Source organism: Hylobates moloch, unplaced genomic scaffold (genome assembly GCF_009828535.3).
Source record: "Hylobates moloch isolate HMO894 unplaced genomic scaffold, HMol_V3 SCAFFOLD_13, whole genome shotgun sequence".
NCBI classification, from domain to species: Eukaryota; Metazoa; Chordata; class Mammalia; order Primates; family Hylobatidae; genus Hylobates; species Hylobates moloch.
Window position 1 is genome coordinate 28,928,476 of NW_026652288.1, and position 18,618 is coordinate 28,947,093.

The 18,618-nt window shown below is 42.0% G+C and overlaps 1 protein-coding gene across 1 annotated transcript in view; it reads right to left on the reverse strand.

Moving 5' to 3' along the window:
* Positions 1 to 273: 273 nt before the first annotated feature.
* ALK (ALK receptor tyrosine kinase) overlaps positions 274 to 18,618 on the reverse strand; it is a 738,718-nt gene continuing 720,373 nt past the window's right edge. Inside the window, exons 25-29 of the mRNA XM_032172602.2 lie at positions 17,595 to 17,687; positions 14,958 to 15,059; positions 5,549 to 5,683; positions 4,781 to 4,871; positions 274 to 1,944 (exon numbers count right to left, since the gene is read on the reverse strand). Of these exons, the coding sequence (XP_032028493.1) occupies positions 1,246 to 1,944; positions 4,781 to 4,871; positions 5,549 to 5,683; positions 14,958 to 15,059; positions 17,595 to 17,687 (1,120 nt within the window). The 3' untranslated portion in view covers positions 274 to 1,245. The remainder of the gene's footprint in view (positions 1,945 to 4,780; positions 4,872 to 5,548; positions 5,684 to 14,957; positions 15,060 to 17,594; positions 17,688 to 18,618) is intronic.

An 18,618-nucleotide genomic window follows, 5' to 3' on the forward strand; every position in this document is an offset into this window, starting at 1 on the left:
AACTCCCACTCTAACATGTCAATGTCAACCTCAACTCTCCAAGGGTTCCACAATTCCTTTCCTTATTGACTCCTAGGGAAAAAAATTCTTTGTTTTAATCTGCCTTTGACAGCTATACAAATTATGCTATGTGTATTTCAGCACATTTGCGTTCCCAGTGTACTTGGATCACATGATGAAGGGAGAGAAAACGCAAGTTAACCGTGGAAGGAAAGAGACTGGATCAGTGCCCCTCCTTAGGACCACCAGCGGCTTGTTCCTCCTGGGGCCCTGTCCATCTCTACAGGTAGAAACTTGAGTTTAGTAGTCATTCCATGACTGAAACGAATAGAAGGTTTTGGCCTAAAATGTATTGACACTTATGCCCACAAATGGATATGTTTCTATGCTTCCATGTATCACTGCTGCTTAAAATTTTTGCTTTTAAGTGAAAAAATTTAATTAGTGGAAATTTTTTAAATAAGTAGTTTAAATCTTGAGTTTTAAATCCAGTAGGAAACCTCACACTCAGTTTTTTACTTCTAGTAGGAGGATTTTCTTAAGGCATGAGGTATATTAATAGGATGTTTGAATCTCTGGATCTGTATTGGTGCTTTATCCTACTGAAAGCACTTGGAATGTATGCATTTCATTTAGATGAGTATATACACACTTCTGCTATACTACTGGAACTACTCACGACATTTTTTACAATTGGTGATGAATCAGCACAATTAAAAGCATCTAACCGTCACCTAAAGTGACATTTCAATTGTCTTACGATTTTTTCTTTTTCAAGAACATCTTTCCCCATGCTGAGTCATTACAAGTAACTCCTTTATTTCTGTTCCCTCTCCCCTCAAATGGCTCATGTCTACATCAACAAGGCAAGGAAACATCTATGACCCCGACTATGAAACATAGAAGCAGCTAATTCTGACTACATTGAAGCAGAGCACACACAATTTAAAAGAAGCATAAGGAAGTATACAACAAACATGCATAAAAACCTTATGCAACCACATCTGGGCCTTGTATTTATCACTCATTTTTATGACATTTTCTTCTTTCGAAAGAATAGGATGAATCCATGCTCAAAACCTTTCTAAAGCATTTTGAAAATACAGCTTTTTTGGTGGTACTTCAAAATAGGTTGGCACAAAACAAAAAGTGACATTTGGTCTCTGGTTTGTGAAGGAGCCATTGCCTCTCTCTCCTCCACGGTCTTAGGGATCCCAAGGAAGAGAAGTGAGTGTGCGACCGAGCTCAGGGCCCAGGCTGGTTCATGCTATTCTTGCTTTTCAGAATGGTGTCCTCGTAATGACCAGCTCCAGGGGCAGTAGCGGCTTCTAAGGGCAAGCCCTGTTGCTGGTAGCCGTAATTGACATTCCCACAAGGGAAGTGACGTAGCCTGAACAGAGGTACCTCCTTCATATTGGCAGTCAGCGAAGAGGGCTCTAGGAGCAGTGAGGCTCCCGGAAGTCTCCCAGTTGCAACGTTAGGTGGGACAGTACAGCTTCCCTCCAGCCCCAGGTTACCCCTCTCATGTGGCTCCTTCTTTGCTAGAGGATTATTCTTTTTGGTGGGTTTCTCTGTAAACCAGGAGCCGTACGTTGGGTTCCACAAGCTGGTGGGCTTGTTTCTGGATCCCTGGACCTTGTGCAACTCCGAAGGGGGGTTGGACTGAGAGAATGCCATATTCACATGTCCCCCTTCCATGGCCGGCCCTCTAGGGACTCGAACAGAGACCCCTGCAGCTGTGGGTTTCTTTGCAGCCTTGCCAGAGGAGGTGGTGGGCAGAGGTGGTGGGGCTGCTGGGCTGCGCTCCTCCTCCCGTTTCGCCTGTTGAGAGACCAGGAGAGGAGGAACCCCCTCAGGGTCCTTGGGCCTCACGGGCACTTTCTCTTCCTCTTCCACAAGTGGACCGTATTCTATCGGCAAAGCAGTGTTGATTACATCTGGGTCCTGCCGTAGGAGAAATTATTAAAACTTTGAATCAGAGACAAAAATATTGGATCTAGAAGATACCTTAGAGATGATGTTATTTAAACATATTCTACAGATGCGGAAACCAGTATTTATTGAGAATATAGGAACTTATAGGCACTGGGGCATACAAAATGAATGGGAAGTCATCCTTATCCTAAAGACCTTAGAGGGTAAGCGCTATAATGGAAGTGTGTATGGGTGCCTGGGACAGAGTGGAGCAGGAAAAGCTTTGCAGAGGAGGAGACCTTTGGCCAATTTTTAAAGATTAGTGGATTTAAAAAAAAAAATTAAGATTATTATTTGTATTATTCCAGTCTAATTCCACTAAAATCGTTCCAACTGAAAAAAAAAAAGCTTATGTGTTTGACTTCAAGAGTGATGGTGGGGGGCTGGGGGGAGGAGGAGAGGAGACACATGCCATGTTGGCCTACAGGGTTTATTTTTTGATCTCTTCCCAGCTGCTTTCCATTTCCATTTGGGTACTTTACACTTGATTATAAGTTTTCCTGTGCCACATATCACACGTGCGGGTACCACAATGCATGTTTTTGTGTTCTGTTTGTTTTGTTTTTTAGAGACAGTCTTGCTCAGTCGCCCAGGCTGGGGTGCCATGGCTCAATCTTGGCTCACTGCAACCTCTGCCTTGTGGGTTCAAGCCATTCTCCTGCCTCAGCCTCCTGAGTAGCTGGGATTACAGGCATGCATCCCACCCCCTGGCTAATTTTTGTATTTTTAGTAGAGACAAGGTTTCATTCATCATTTTGGCCAGGCTGGTGTCGAACTCCTGACCTCAGGTGAGGCACCTGCCTCAGCCTCCCAGAGTGCTGGGATTACAGGCATTCTTTAACTAGTCTGGATGTGAGGGACCCTTTGCATAACCCAGGAAATGCTGAAGTGCTGTGAGGAAAACCATTTACAAAAACAACCGTGTGCTAGATCATTTTCACAGTAATAGATTGTAACATAGAAGAACAGAAGCAGCTGCCAGAAGTTTAGGGAAAATTTGTGGAAGAAAAATTAAATTTGGAGAAATTAATATTTTATGCAAATTGAGAAAAGACCCTCATTACCTGAGTAACAGAAAAACACATGAGTGTTCATCATTGAGTTTAAAAAATAACTACCTTTGACCCATTAAAACATTCTTTAGTTCCTTCTGTTTTTTAGTAATTTCTATAGTGAATCATTTTAAATATGCTTGTGTAAAACTGCCTGCTTTTAAGAGGGATATTACAGACTATTGAGAAAAATACTCCTAAGAAGGTATATATGTTTAAGTGGGTATATTCCATTCAGATTACAACAAAATAACGTAATGTCATTAAACAAAGTTCTCTGAAAGAACCTCCAATAACGTGATATAGGAAGTCTGTATTTGATAAAAATGTCAGTTCACTCACCTGAGCTGAAAGGAATAAGAGGATGGAGTAGTGAGGCTGGAAAATGACTACAGTTTGAAAAATTTGTCTGTCTTTAGTCACAATGAAGAGGAGGGGATTTAAAGAAATAGTAGGTAGGCCAGGCGCGGCAGCACTTTGGGAGGCCGAGGCGGGTGGATCACTTGAGGTCAGGAGTTCGAGATCAGCCTGCCAACATGGTGAAACACCATCTCTACTAAAAATACAAAAAAAGTTAGCCGGATGTGGTGACACATGCCTGTAATCCTGGTTACTCAGGAGGCTGAGGCAGGAGAATTACTTGAACCCGGGAGGTGGAGGCTGCAGTGAGCCAAGATGGCGCCACTGCGCTCCAGCCCGGGCAACAAAGCGAGACTGCCCCCAAAATTAAATAAATCAATAGTGGTTTATTGACTCTTCTAAAATATTCTCAGAATTAGATATCCTGGCAGAATGAGAACCAAGAGAGAGGGAAAGAAAGTGAATACAGGGATAGAAGAGATCATCGGGCAGAACAAAGCCCTGAGCAGGCGATTGGTGATACTGGCAGCAAGGCTGGCCTTGAAGGGGAGGAGAGATGGGAAGGCAGGTGGTGAGAAATGGCGGCAGAGGCAGAGAAGTTTGTATCAGAGACAGGGAGGAAATGAGGGCATTCTCTTCTGATAATCTGCACCCTCTTGATGAGGGAGGAAGCATAGCTGTCTGCTGAAAATGAGGGAGAGAAGCAAAAATTTCGAGTCATTATTGAAGGAATGGGAGAGGGATCTGTAGAGGAACCACAGATTGCTAGAAAAATGTCTGACTTGGACAGACTCTTCAGGCCTTAACTCCTCATCTATAAGGTTAGGGATATTTTACATTCCTCACTAAGGATAAAATGAAATACGAAAAAAGTGATTTGTGCAGTATGAATGATATGCAGGTATTATTGATGATGTTAAAATTTCTCCAGATTACTTTGAAATTTCATTCCCTTAATCCTCCTGACATATAGTTGGATATATAATCTATTAATTATATGCAGTTAATTATTTCACATGTTGTTATTTCTCCAGCCAGGCTCTAAACTATTTGAGGGCAGATGTGTTCCATACGTCTGTGAAGCTTCAATTTTGGCTATTAAAACATTAGGTCCCCAGTAGGGACTTGGTAAATTCTTGTGGACTAGATTGATTCACCAGTCTTACTGTGCATCTGGCACTGTGCTGTGTGCTGGTGAAGTTACTAGTATTTAATTTACAAAATGGGCAAATGGAGACACCAGTCATTTCATTTTAGAGAAAATTAATTTTCACTATTGTGATCATAAATCTTGTACTCTGACTGACTTGACCTATTTCATATTTCGGTATTTGCCATCTTTAAGACTTTTTCGTATAGAGTAAATGTTGATCAAGGGGAGAAAATGTTTCTACCTGGGTGCAGTATTCAATCCTCTCCAAAATGATGGCAAAGTTGGGCCTGTCTTCAGGCTGATGTTGCCAGCACTGAGTCATTATCCGGTATCTAAAAGAAGCACATTAATTAAAATAAGGAGAAGCACAATGATGAAAAATATATTTTCTTCCAGCCCTAGGGTTGCAACGAATACGTTGAGGGTGGGAACTCGTCTAGGCCCCGTGTACTTGGCCTATGCTGCCCCCTGCTGATTGGTCAAGGAAGAGTGCGCAGGTGTAAAGGTATCTAACACAGACATCCTGATGTTTATGTTAACTATGGCTGCTGTCATTCCATTCCTGAATTAAAGCCACTTCGGGGACAGAATATTCCAATTATATTTCCCATCCACGTTGCTTGTGGGAAGGAAGCGAGGGGTGCCAGGCAGGGCAGCAGACATTGCAGGGAATGGAAATCTTTAAAGTAGACACAGACATACGGTGTAGGGCAGCAGGGACTGGGCCTGGGACACACATTCCCAGCAGGAGCTTGCGGAATGTAGACCTGGTGAGTCCACAGCCTGTAGCCAGAAAATGGATACTTTTTCTGGGATGGCGTCATTGCTTTTGAGGGCCTGGGAGACCCACCCATCTCATTGAAGTCGCAGTCACTTCGCATCTTGGGCCATATTAAAGGGAGGGCAGCCATCTGCCCCTTCATCTTAAAGAAGCATATGTGGCTCTGGATATTTTTTGAAAAGAAAAACTGCTTAGTAACTAGTAGAAATGTTCCTAAAAGAGTCATACACAGGCCCAGGGCAGTTCTTGGGTGGGTCCATCCGGCCTCCACTGGTGACGAACTCCAGAACTTCCTGGTTGCTTTTGCTGGGGTATGGCATATATCCAAGAGAAAAGATTTCCCACAGCAGCACTCCAAAGGACCTGGGCATGGGACAGAGGACATGGAGATGGATATAGACACACCCGCCCACTTTCACACACACAGGCACACAGACATAAAATTTCAACCTTTTTTTTTCATTATACCCTTTTCCATAACATAGAACTCTTAACATGTAGAAAAATTTTAAAAATAAGAAAATACTACACGTGATGCTCCCTTAAAAGACAACCACTGTTGGTTTTTAAGTCGTTTCTGTGCTGAGATTTTTTTTCACTTAGTTACAGTTATATTCAATATGCAATTTTAAACCTTGATTTTTCTGCACATTTCATTATAGCGTAAACATTTTCCATGCCAGTGCATTTTATAAATAACATTTGGAATGGCTAATGGCTGTAAAACATTCCATTGAGTAGTTGGTTTGCCTTATCATTTCCACATTCTTTTCAGTTTTCAAAATATTTAAAATACTATGATGAACATCTTTGTGCATTTTTTAAAAGGAAGATTTCCTTAAGATAAAGTCTCTGAATTACTAGATTAGGATATCCAGCCAGCTGATTCCATAGTCTCTTGCAGTTCTCTGAGCTTCAGTTTCATCTATCAGATGCCCACTCATCAACTTCACTGGCCTATTTTAATAGGCAACTCATATTTAACATGCCCAAATGGAACTCTTTCTGTACAAACACCATCTCCTCCTTTATTTTCCAACTCAGCAGCACCTCTGGTTATACGTTTGTTCAAGCCCAAAACCTAGGAGTCGTCCTTGGTTCCATTCTCCCACACCCCTCCACTTCCCATCCAACAGTCAGCAGTCATATAACTTTCAAGATAGATCTCGAATCCAGATAGGATAATCTAGTAATTCCGGGTAATTACTGAATTAAAATGTAGGATGATTCTAGTAAAATAACTAGATCAAAAGAATATGAATATTGACAAATTCTTGGTACATACTATTTGGTTTCCAAATGTGTTACTCTATTCATCTACCAGCATCATGTGAAAGCGTGGTAGACACACTCACCAGCATTGAGTATTATTAATAATAATGACAACTTTTGCTGATTTTAAGGCAAAAAATGGTAGAATATTTTAAATTATGTTTACTGACTTGATAATTCACATGGATGTTTTCCCAAGTGTTTATTAATTCATTTCACTTTTTATTCCTATGAATTGCCCATTTTTATCTGCTGGGACAAATTGGTATCTATCAATTTTCTTTTTGATTTGTAGGCACTCTATATGTCAGAGATGTTAACCTTTTATAAAAAATTCAAATACTTTTATTAGTTTTCTTTTTTTTTAATGTAGTCTTGCTCTGTTACTCAGGCTGGAGTGCAGTGGTGCCATCTCGGCTCACTGCAACCTCCACCTTCCAGGTTCAAGTGATTCGCCTGCCTCAGCCTCCCAAGTAGCTGGGATTACAGGCGCCCACCACAACGCCTGGCTAATTTTTGTATTTTTAGTAGAGACAGGGTTTCGTCATGTTGGCCAGGCTGGTCTCGAACTCCTGATCTCAGGTGGTCCACCCACCTTGGCCTCCCAAAGTGCTGGGATTACAGGTGTGAAACACTGCACCTGGCCTTAGTGGCTTTCTAATGTTACTTTTTAGCATACCAAAGATTTTTATTTTTAGATAGTCAAACCTGTTTTTTTAATGTCATGATTTCCTTTATTTTATTTTATAGTTATACAATCTTCCCTTCACCAAAGATTAGATAAATATTTGCTATCTTCTTCTAGTTGTGTTTGTTTTTGCTCTCTTCTTAAATCTAGTTGGAATTTAATTTGGTGTCTAGTGTGAGGTAAGGACCTAAATTGATTTGCTTTTCAAATAACTACTCTTCCAACACTATGCATAACATAATTTCCTCCTTACCCATTGACTCACGATTCAAAACAGGTCTGTTTGTTTCTGGCTATATTTTCACTTCATCTATTTGTCTGCTTTTTGCATTGATACCATTCTGTTTTACTTTTTGTATTATTTGTCTTAAATCTGATAAGGCATTTTTCTCTGTTTCTCTTTAAAAAATATTTGATTTCTCATTTGTTTTTTTAAAAGCTTTATGAGATGAATTCTTCGTGTTCTAAAAGAATCACCATTGATATTCTGATTAAAACTTTAAACCACTACCTAATGATCAGCTTTTTGACAATGACTATCTTTTAGTGTCTGATTGTAGTTTTCTGAGGTTAGCAAATATTACCGCAAAAATTGTAGAGAACAATAGTTCCTCCATCTTCTAAGAAACATGGGGTGCTTTTATTGTTATCATCTGTGTGAAATTTCAAAGACTCTTGTGAGAAGGATTGGGCAAAGATATTTTCCCTATTTTTCAGATGAGAAGGTTGAAGCAGAGGTTATTATACAACTAATCCAAGACAGACTGGAATACATTATTAGATCTCTTGATTTTGCTACTTACAAATTGCCTGGCACATATATTATTCCTTTCTGTTTGGTGATCTTACTTCCCTTCAAGGCAAAACTAACTAGGCAAAATCAAATGAACAAGAAACTGGCAATAAGGCCTAAAGAATTACAGCTATATGTTTTCTGCTTTTCTAGATAGATATAGGTTATAGCATCCTTTGAGAGCACTAATAGAACTGCACATGGATATTTATTAGTTTAGAGTTCAAGGGAGCAAGAAGTAGTATTGGTCATAGAACTTTGATAATTTTGAATAAGTAGGATTTTCATATTTGCAAATAACAATGCCAGATACCTACTTAAATTTGAGTTCCAGATAAGCAACACATAGTTTTTTTAGTATATGTGTGCTCCAATATTTATACTAAAAAACTATTTGCTGTGCATCTGAAATTCAATTTCACTGACCATTTTGTATTTTATCTAGAAACCCTACAGATAAGGCAAATCTATATTTTGTATGCCAGATGATTCTTTCATCACCTATAAGCCTGCCCTAAATAGGAGCAACAAAAGCCCAAAGCTTTGCACCAGAGCATTTAAAATCAAATAAAGATATATATATAATTATTATATATTTATTTATATATATATTTTTTATATATATATATATATTAAACTTCACTTTCTTTTGGTATTAAACTTGCTCTGCCTGGAATGACAAAAATAGCAAACATTATTGCTGATTAAACTGTTAAACATTTGAATCAATGAAGATAATCTGATAAAAGATTTTAAAATACCAAGCTGCTCTATATCAGCTTTTAAAAGCTACATTTGTCTCCTTAATCATAACCTGAAAGGAGGTTATGATTAAAGAAAAAAAAGCATTGTGGAAGATGGTCTCCAGGTGTGATAGAGGGTATGCTCTTAGGAAAAATGAGAGCCAAAAGTTAATATCTTTAAATTATCCATCCAGTGGATTCCAAGATCTCATACAGTTCTCTGATCTTTAGTTTCATCTATCAGATGCCCACTCATTAGCTTCACTGGCCTATTTTAATAGGCAACTCAAATTTAACATGCCCAAACATAACTCCTTCTGAACCCACACCATCTCCTCCTTCATTCTTTCCCAACTCAGCAGCACCTCTGGTTATGCATTTGTTCAAGCCCAAAACCCAGGAGTCATCCTTGACTCCGTTATCCCATACTCCTCCACTTCCCATCCAACAGTCAGCAGTCCTATTAACTCTACATTCAGGATAGATCTTGAGGCTGGGCGCTGTGGCTCATGCCTGTAATCTCAGCATTTTGGGGGGCTGAGGTGGGCGGGTCACTTGAGGTCAGGAGTTCGAGACCAGCCTGGCCAACATGGTGAAATCCCGTCTCTACTAAAAATACAAAAATTAGCTGAGTGTGGTAGCACGCATCTGTAATCCCAGCTACTTGGGAGGCTGAAGCGAGAGGATTGTTTGTTTCAACCCAGGAGGCAGAGGTTGCAGTGAGCTGAGATGGCGCCACTGTACTCCATCCTGGGCGATAGAATGACAGTCTGTCTAAAAAAAAAAAAAAAAAAATCTTGAATGTGACTACTTTGCACTACCTCCACTGCCACCACCAAGCCACACCGTTCTCCTGTTTCTCTCAGCTAGCAATGTGCAGGATTTTCTTAACTGGTTTCCTTCTTCACTTACCCACCTCTAGTATAAATTCAATGGCAGAGAAATTTTTTTTTTTAAAAAGCAAAGATCATATCACACTCCTGCTTACAATCCTTCAACTGGCATCCCATGGTGTTTAAAATAAAATCCACATCCCCTCATCTGAGTTCCAAGGCTGTCTGTGTTCTGACCCATCCCTTCCACCCCTGCTGGCCCTGGGCTCCCTTAGCTCCGACCATCAGGACTTGATTTCATTCCCCAGCAAGCAAGCTAGGCTCCTTCCTGCCTCTGGCTGTTCACACTGGCTTTTCCTGCAGTCTGGAAAGCCTTTCTCTCAGATCTTTCCAAGGCCTGCCCTTTCTGTCTTTTGGGTATTGAAGTTACCTCTTGTAAGGAGCTTCCCCCCGCCCACCTTTGCCGGAAAAAAACCCAGCTCCTCCTCTTTCTGCCTGATTGTCTTAGAGCACTTCCTAATCCTTGCAGCTATATAATTTGTTTAAGCATTCCAATTGTGAAGCAGTCAAAACTTTAAAAAGGAACAGAGTTATCTATATATCTAGATGTTAATCTTTTGCCTTATAGGTGTCAGCTCTCCCTTTCTTTATGAAGACTTAGAGACAGGAAGACCCCACCTCCCTCTCTCCACTCCCCTGAAGTTAGACTGTATCCTACACTTGCATGTTTCACATTTTTAAACAATGCGTGAAAGCGCAAACAATAAAGACTCTGTGTTATAGACATTTTTTATATTGTAAAGTTATAAATGATATCCTACTCCTTTTTGTAATTTGCTTTTTCCCCACTGAACACTGTTTCTGAGATCTATCTATGTTGCTATATGTAGGTGTAGTGTCTTCTTTTATACTGCGGAATAGTTTTCCATGATATAAGTAAACCACAGTTAATTTTTCCATCTCTTAGTTGAGGGGTAGTTGGGTTGGGTTTTGTTTTTATTTTTGTTTTGCTTTTTCTCTATTGTAAACAATGTTGCAAGTGAACATCCAGCGCCCAAGTCTATTTGTGTCATCTTCTCTCTAATGTATTCACTTAAAAATAGGAGTGTTCGGTCACAGGATGTGCGTGTGTTCGGGACAATTACTTAATTGCTTAAGTTATTCTCTGTCTCTGGATCCCTTGGGTTGCTGGTGCTCTAACTTCTCTGCATATCAGAATCATCTGTTAAAACACAGATTGCAGAGTCCCACCCCTAGAGTTTCTGTTGTATTAGGCCTGAGGTGGGGGCTGAGGCTTCGCAGTTCCCAGGTGGTGCTGATATACCACACTTAGAGATCCACTGGGTTAGGTTAAAACCAAATCTCACTGGTGTAAAAACAACAAAGGCTCTTGCTCTCATTATCTAATGCTGGTCAGAAAGGCAGCTCTGGCCATTCGTGGCCGCACCATCTTATGACATGATCTCAGTGTCAGGCTTTCAAAATGTGGAGGTTGTTCATTCATGCATTGTCTTCTTACGTTTCCTGTGGTGCTGTTAAGTGATTTGATGCCATTTGGATTCCTTATCTTTTATCTCTATTATTTTTTACTATTAATTTTTAAATTTGTCTTCGTGGAAGTTTGCAGGATCTTCATCACCATTGGCCTGAGGATGTGCCTTTTTTTTTTTTTTTTTTTTTTGAGACAGAGTCTTGCTCTGTCGCCCAGGCTAAAGTAATCTCGACTCACTGCAATCTCCGCCTCCCAGGTTCAAGCAATTCTCCTGCCTCAGCCTTCCAAGTAGCTGGGATTACAGGCACCTGCCACCACGCCCAGCTAATTTTTGTATTTTTAGTAGAGACGGGTTTCACCATCTTGGCCAGGCTGGTCTCGAACTCCTGACCTCATGATCCACCTGCCTTGGTCTCCCAAAGTGCTGGGATTTCAGGCGTGAGCCACTGTGCCTGGCCGAGGATGTGCCCTTTTTATCCATGGTGATTGGCACTTGGTGAATTCTTTCATTCTGGAAATTTATGTCCTGTGCTAGGAAATCTTGAATGATTTCTCTGCTGTCTTTATTCTCTTCATTTCCTCTGTTCCTTCTCTCTGGGACTCCTATTTTGTCAGCTAATTGGACCTTTTGCTCTACACCCCTTAATTTTTTGAATAAAAAATTATTATATTTTGCTGTATTTCCCATCTCTTTTTAGGTTTATTTTCTGGAAGGTTTATTCAGCTTCACATTCCATCCTTTTCATTACATTTCTGTCATCAAATTTTTAAAAAGTTTTTCTTAGAACAGTTCAAACTTGGAAGAAACTGTGAATACAGAGAGTTCTCCTATACTTCACACTTGATTCCTGCTACTTTTAGCATCACATTAGTACGATACACTTGTTACAATTAATGAACCACAATTAAGGCATTATTGACTAAAGCCCATACTTCAGATTTCCTTATTTTTCACTGAATCTCCTTTTTCTATTCCAGAATCCCACTAGGATATCGCATTACATTTAATTGTCCTGTTTCTTTGGGCTTCTCTTGACTATGACAACACCTCCAACTTTCCTTGTTTTTTATGACCTTGACAGGTTTGAGGATCTGGTCAGGGATTTTGTAGAATATTCCTCAATTGGGATTTGTCTGTTTTTCTCATGATTAGACTGCGGTTATGGGATGTGGGGAGGAAGAAGACCACAGAGGTAAAGTACCATTTTCATCACATCAGGGGTACATACCGGCAACATGACCCAGCCATGTTGTTTGTTAGTATTATTATTATTCGAGATGGAGTTTCGCTTATGTCGCCCAGGCTGGAGCGCAGTTGCACAATCTCAGCTCACTACAACCTCCACCTCCCAGGTTCAAGCATTTCTCCTGCCTCAGCCTCCTGAGTAGCTGAGTTTATAGGGGCCCACCACCATGCACAGCTAATTTTTTTTGTATTTTTAGTAGAGATGGGTTTCACCATGTTGGCAAGGCTGGTCTCAAACTCCTGACCTCAGGCGATCTGCCCACCTTGGCCTCCCAAAGAGCTGGTATTATAGGCGTGCGCCACCGTGCTTGGCCCCTAGACTTGTCACTGTTGAGGATGACCTTGAGCACCTGGCTGAGGTCGTTATTTGTCAGGTCTCTCCACTGTGAAGTTTCTCTTTTCCCCTCTGCCCCAGCCCTGTACTCTTTGGAAGACAGTGAGAACACACAGTCCACACAGGCTTCAGGGTAGCCATGCCCATCTCCTAGACGCCACCTCTTATCACACTTGGATTCCTTCTCCTCCTGAAAGTATTGTTTAAAATAACCTTTTGTCTTCCATTTATGGTTGCAATAGTTTTTCTGATCTTTTGGAGGATATTATAGTTTTAAAAAAAGTTTTCCTAAACTTTCTACATGTTTCTTCTTTCAAGTTCCTTTTTATATGTTTGTTTTCTTCAGATTAGAATATTTTCTCAAATGTTTGTTTCTTGATTCTTGGCTGTCTGTTCATATTTTAAGACTAGGACATTAAGAAGCCAGTGGAAAGTTCTGTGTAAGACATTGGCTGGTGGGCAGCTTGCTTGTTTCACTGGGTGTAATTTTCTGTGACTGCTGTGAAAAACAAAACCAACTAACCAACCAAACATAAAACCACATGCTTGGTGGCCTAAAATAACATAAGTTCATTCTCTGACAGTTCTGAAGGCTGGACATCTGAAACTGGTATCACAGGACTGAAATCAAGGCATCAGCAGGGCTGTGTCCCCTCTGGAGGCTCTAGGGGATAATCTGTTCCCTGCTGCTTCTGGTGGCTGCGTGACCTCCTTGACTTGGGGCTGCATCTCCAGTCTCAGCCTCTGTGCTCACACTGCCTCTTCTTTTGTGTGTGTGAAATCTCCTGGTCCTTCTCTCTTGTAAGGATACTTGCGATGGCATTTAGGGCCCACCTAGAAAATCCAGGACCGCTGCCCCACTCTAGGATCCTCAACTCCATCACATCAGCAAAGACCCATTTTTCTTATAAGGCAACAATTCTGGGCTTCTGGGATTAGGACCTGATACCTTCGGGTGGCCATTATTCAGCCCAGTGCACCTGTGCCCCACTTGGCAGTACTGTATCTGTAATTTTCTCTTCATCAGTCCTCCAAAGAGAAATTCTCTGATCTCCTGCCCAGTTGCCAGTGTTCTTGGTGCTGAGGGGCCAGCAGGGGCCGGGACCAGGGAGACTTCAGTTCCGTCTCTTCAGAGAGAGAGAGCCCCTGTCTTGTGCTGATGGTAGATAAGGGACAGCCAGCAAGCTTCAGGGGTGAGGGGCTCAGCCACAGGATTTAGTTATTCCTTAAACAGACCTTTCATGAATTTTCCTGTTTGCTGTACCTACCCTTCTTTTCTTCCTCCCTTCCTCCCTTTCTTCTCTCTTCTCTCCCCGTCCCTTCTACCTCCTCTCCCCACCCCACCCCTCTCTGTGTCTCTTTCCCTCCCTCTCTCTCTCCCTCTCTTGCTTGCCCAGGCTGGAGTGCAGTGGCATGATCATAGCTCACTGCAGCCTTGACTTCCTGGGCTCAAGTGAACCTCCCATCCAAGCTTCCAGAGTAGCTGGGACCACATGGGTGCACCACCACACCTGGCTAATTTTTAAATTTATGGTAGAGATGGGACCTTGCTATGCTACCCAGGCTGGTCTTGAACTCCTGGGCTCGAGCAGTCCTCCAGCTTCAGCCTCCCAAAGTATTGGGATTACAGGCATGAGCAACTGTGCCTGGCCTATACCCCTACTTTCAATTTCGGACCTCCCTGGGGCTCTCAGGCAGAGGGAACCAGCCCTGTGTCTGGATCTGGACTGTTGGTTTAGAGATCCCTTTTCTAGTCTTCTCAGTAAGGTACCACTTGTTCATGACTTCCCAGTTTCCAAAATTTTGTCATTGTTGTGTCCTTGCTGGGTTTAATGCAATTAAAAGACTCCCTTTATTGGCGTGTGTGTATGCGTACTTTGTGAGGGGCATGCGTTCAATCTGCCATTTAAAATTACACGTGGCTGTTAACGTGTGGTCCTCCAGGCAGCAATGGCAGCATCACTCCGGGACTTGTTAGAAATGCAAATTCTCAGCTAGATCCCAGACCTTCTGAATCATAAATTCCCAGGGTAGGGTCCAATAATCTGAATTTTAACAAGTCTTTATGAATTCTGATACATGCTCGCATTTGAGAACCACTGTTGTCGGGTGTATTGATTCTTCTCTTTTCCCTCTCTACTAACACAGGGGCTCCCGGCTTAGAGTATAGAATCATTTGGCCCAGGAGCACCACCTTATGGCTACAGGGATACCTGGAGGATGATAGCAGACTTACCATGTGTCTGTTTTAGAAGTGAATATTCCTTCCATGAAGGCCTCTGGGGGCATCCACTTAACTGGCAGCATAGCACAGCCTCCCTTTCTATAGTAGCTCGCCCTGTGGGGAAGGAGAGGAAAACCAAACTAGAATCTGGAGATGGCACTAAGCATTTGCCCTGCCGGGAAAGTTGAGAAAGTGGCAACAATATAGTCTACCCATTAAAGGTCTGAAATTAACCAAGAGTCCTTGGTGGTTCAAGAGGAGAGCAGGGGCACACAGATCATTTAGTTAAGAACTTTGGTATCATTTAATAGAAGACAAAACAACCCACGAGAGGCATGAGAGGAATGATCTATGCAATGACTAAGATACCTGCTAGCAGATGTTTAGCTTTCTCTGTTGGGTTTTGTTTATTATAGCTCACAATGAATAACATTACTCCAACCTTATAAGTATAGTGTGTTTCTGATGATCTGCAGTAATGCAAGATCCAAAATGGGAGAACTGAGAGCAGGGCTTGTGTCTTAATCAATCATTTTGGATCCTTTGACACTCACACAGCATTTAGTTCAGTATAGGCAATCAACCAATAATCTAGACAGCTGTGTGGACGCTGCCTCCCATGACACACCCAGACAAAAGAACACAGGGCTAGGCTGGAGTTGGCTTACAAGGTAGATGAGTTAATTTATTAGTTTTCATCAGTAATGTCATTAATGCAACTCACTGATAAAAACCAATAAATTAACTCATCTGCCTGTTAGGCCAACTGCATGTCTAGCCTGGTGTTCTCCTGTGTGAGTGTGTTACAGGAGGCAGCTTCCTGCCAGCTGTTGACATTAATTAATTACCTCAATAAATATGTACTGAATATTTAGTATGTATCAGATACTCTGCCATGTGCTGAGGACATAAATAGGTCAGTCTCTCTCTCCCAAGGATATTGTTTAGTGGAAGAAATGGATATATATGCATTGCAATATAGAAAACACATACAGTAATGCAAGTATGTGCAAGGCTCAGTGACACAAATGAAGAATTGATTCATTCTACTTGAGGCAGGGGTCAGGGACAGGGAAAGCTTCACAGAAGGGCACTGATGGAGCTGGGTAGAAAAGACGCTCTCCCAGAAGACCATTCCTGACCCGTGCCATTGCACAAAGTACAGAGTAGGTGGGGTATGAAGGACTGTAGGCAACTCAGGGTGGTTGAAACCTCGAGCTGGGAGCTGTCAGAGCTGAGCCTGGGAAGGAAAAGTCAGATAACAGAGGGCTCGAGGAGTCATGCTGCAGCATTTGTATTTGAAATGAGAGGCAGTCCCAGGGTATTCTGAGGAAGAAGAGGAAGGAGCGCTGAGCTTGTGGGTAGTGTTTGTTAGAAGGTGGAGTGGAGCAGAGGGGAGGAGTGCGATGGATAGCAGTGGTAGACGCTCCAGAGATGTCCTTACTACATCTTCCACGTGCTGCTGCCTCGTGGTAACGTGATGGCCTCAGCATGCTCACCCCTGTGGGGAATGTTACCATGTTTGATGGAGGCCTTCAGGGGTGGTGTCTAGATCAGTCTCGCTTATTCCCCAGAGTTAAAGCTCCATATAACGATTGCTCCTCTCTCTACCCCTGTGAGTTAGGGAAGGGGTCATCCCATGCAAGGAGGGACTTGCTCAGCTCACATAGCAAGTGTTGTAAATAATCAGGGAAAACAAGGAACTAGAGGCTGGGAAGAGAAGAGTGAGAAAAAGTACAGTTAAAGTAGTATTAGCTTTTAAAATTGAAAAAAAATAATTTTTAAAATGTCGCCTTGAAAATGTGACAGGGAAAAAAAAATAAGGCTGCATTAAGTACTGATGGGTTCTGCACTATACTCCATATCTCCTGGGGTGGCTAAAGCTGAGCAATGAGCCAGGCCCTGCATCCTGCCTGATCTGAGATACAGGTGCCTGCGGTAACAGAAGCCATAGCCACTTAGAATTCCTGAGTACTGAGAAGAGGAGTTGAGAAAGTTCAGTAAATCTCACTTTGAAGGTCTTTCCACATCAAGTATCTAAGTTATCCCATGTCTCAGAGCATGGCCAGATTAGAGCTGGAACCGATGGACAACCTAATTAAGAACTTGGTGTTGGCTGGGCATGGTGGCTCACACCCGTAATCCCAGCACTTTGGGAAGCTGAGGTGGGCAGATCACCTGAGGTTGGGAGTTTGAGACCAGCCTGACCAACATGGAGAAACCTCATCTCTACTAAAAATACAAAAAATTAGCCAGGCATGGTGGTGCATGCCTGTAATCCCAGCTACTCGGGAGGCTGAGGCAGAAAATCGCTTGAACCCGGGAGGCAGAGGTTGCGGTGAGCCGAGATCGCGCCATGGCACTCCAGCCTAGGCAACAAGAGCGAAACTCCGTCTCAAAAAAACAAAAACAAAAACAAAACAAAACTTGGTGTCAATTATTGCAGTAAGTGTGATCCTAGATTTAGGCCTTTGGGCATGGTCACTAATTAAGGTTTCCCATATCCTGAAAAGGAACTTAGTGAAATTTTAGGTGGAAAGTTGACAGGGTACCAGGAGATGATATAAGGGACAAGCAGCCACACCCCATTAGCTTGAGGGGCTGAGGTGGAAGAAACAGGCCTCGAGGGGTGAGGCAGTCTTTACTCACCTGTAGATGTCTCGGGCCATCCCGAAGTCTCCAATCTTGGCCACTCTTCCGGGGCCTGGACAGGTCAAGAGGCAGTTTCTGGCAGCAATGTCTCTGGGAAGAAAGGAAATGCATTTCCTAATTTTATCCCTAGGAAGATGAGTGTACAATGGCCATCACTAGGATTTTATCTCCAAGCTGAAGTTTAAATAGTTCCTTCCCTTCCCTATATTTCCTTTAGTATAGTATACTTCAGTGTGAGAGAAACAGCCTTAACAATTCTAGGCCTCACAACTAAGAGAGAAATGGAAAAGGATTAGGGGAAATGATTAAAAATGTTTAATGGGGCAATCATAATGAAATGCATCACACTAGGAACTAGGATTTATTGGCCTTTTACTATGTGTAAGTGTTGTTGTAAGTGCTTCATGTCTAACTCTCACAACAACCCTATAAGACACAAGGTGCTATTACCGTCCTCATTTTATTTTTTAAAAAGTAAGCTAAAAGTAGATAACATAGGGCCATAAGGAATGCTATCTGGCCTTAGGCAGATTTGGTATAGACCACGGGTTGGTTTCTGCCAGTTGTTTGAAAAAGTGCTTTGGAACAGCATGACTTCCCTGAAATCAAATTTAAGTAGATTAAGATATTCACAAATATTTCTAGTTTTTTTGTTTTGTTTTGAGATGGAGTCTTGCTTTGTCGCCCAGGCTGGAGTGCAGTGGTACGATTTTGGCTCACTGCAACCTCTGCCTCCCGGGTTCAAGCAATTCTCCTACTTCAGCCTCCCAAGTAGCTGGGGTTACAGGCATGCAGCACCACACCTGGCTAAATTTTTGTATTTTTAGTAGAGACAGGGTTTCACCAAGTTGGCCAGGCTGGTCTTGAACTCCTGACCTCAGGTGATCCACCTGCCTCGGCCTCCCAAAGTTATTATTATTATATATTTTTTAAAAATAAGCCATTACGGTTCTCTTGCCCCTGATTTGATCTAAAGCCCTTGCTAAGCTACATGGCTGAAGAATTGCTTCTTTCAGGTGAT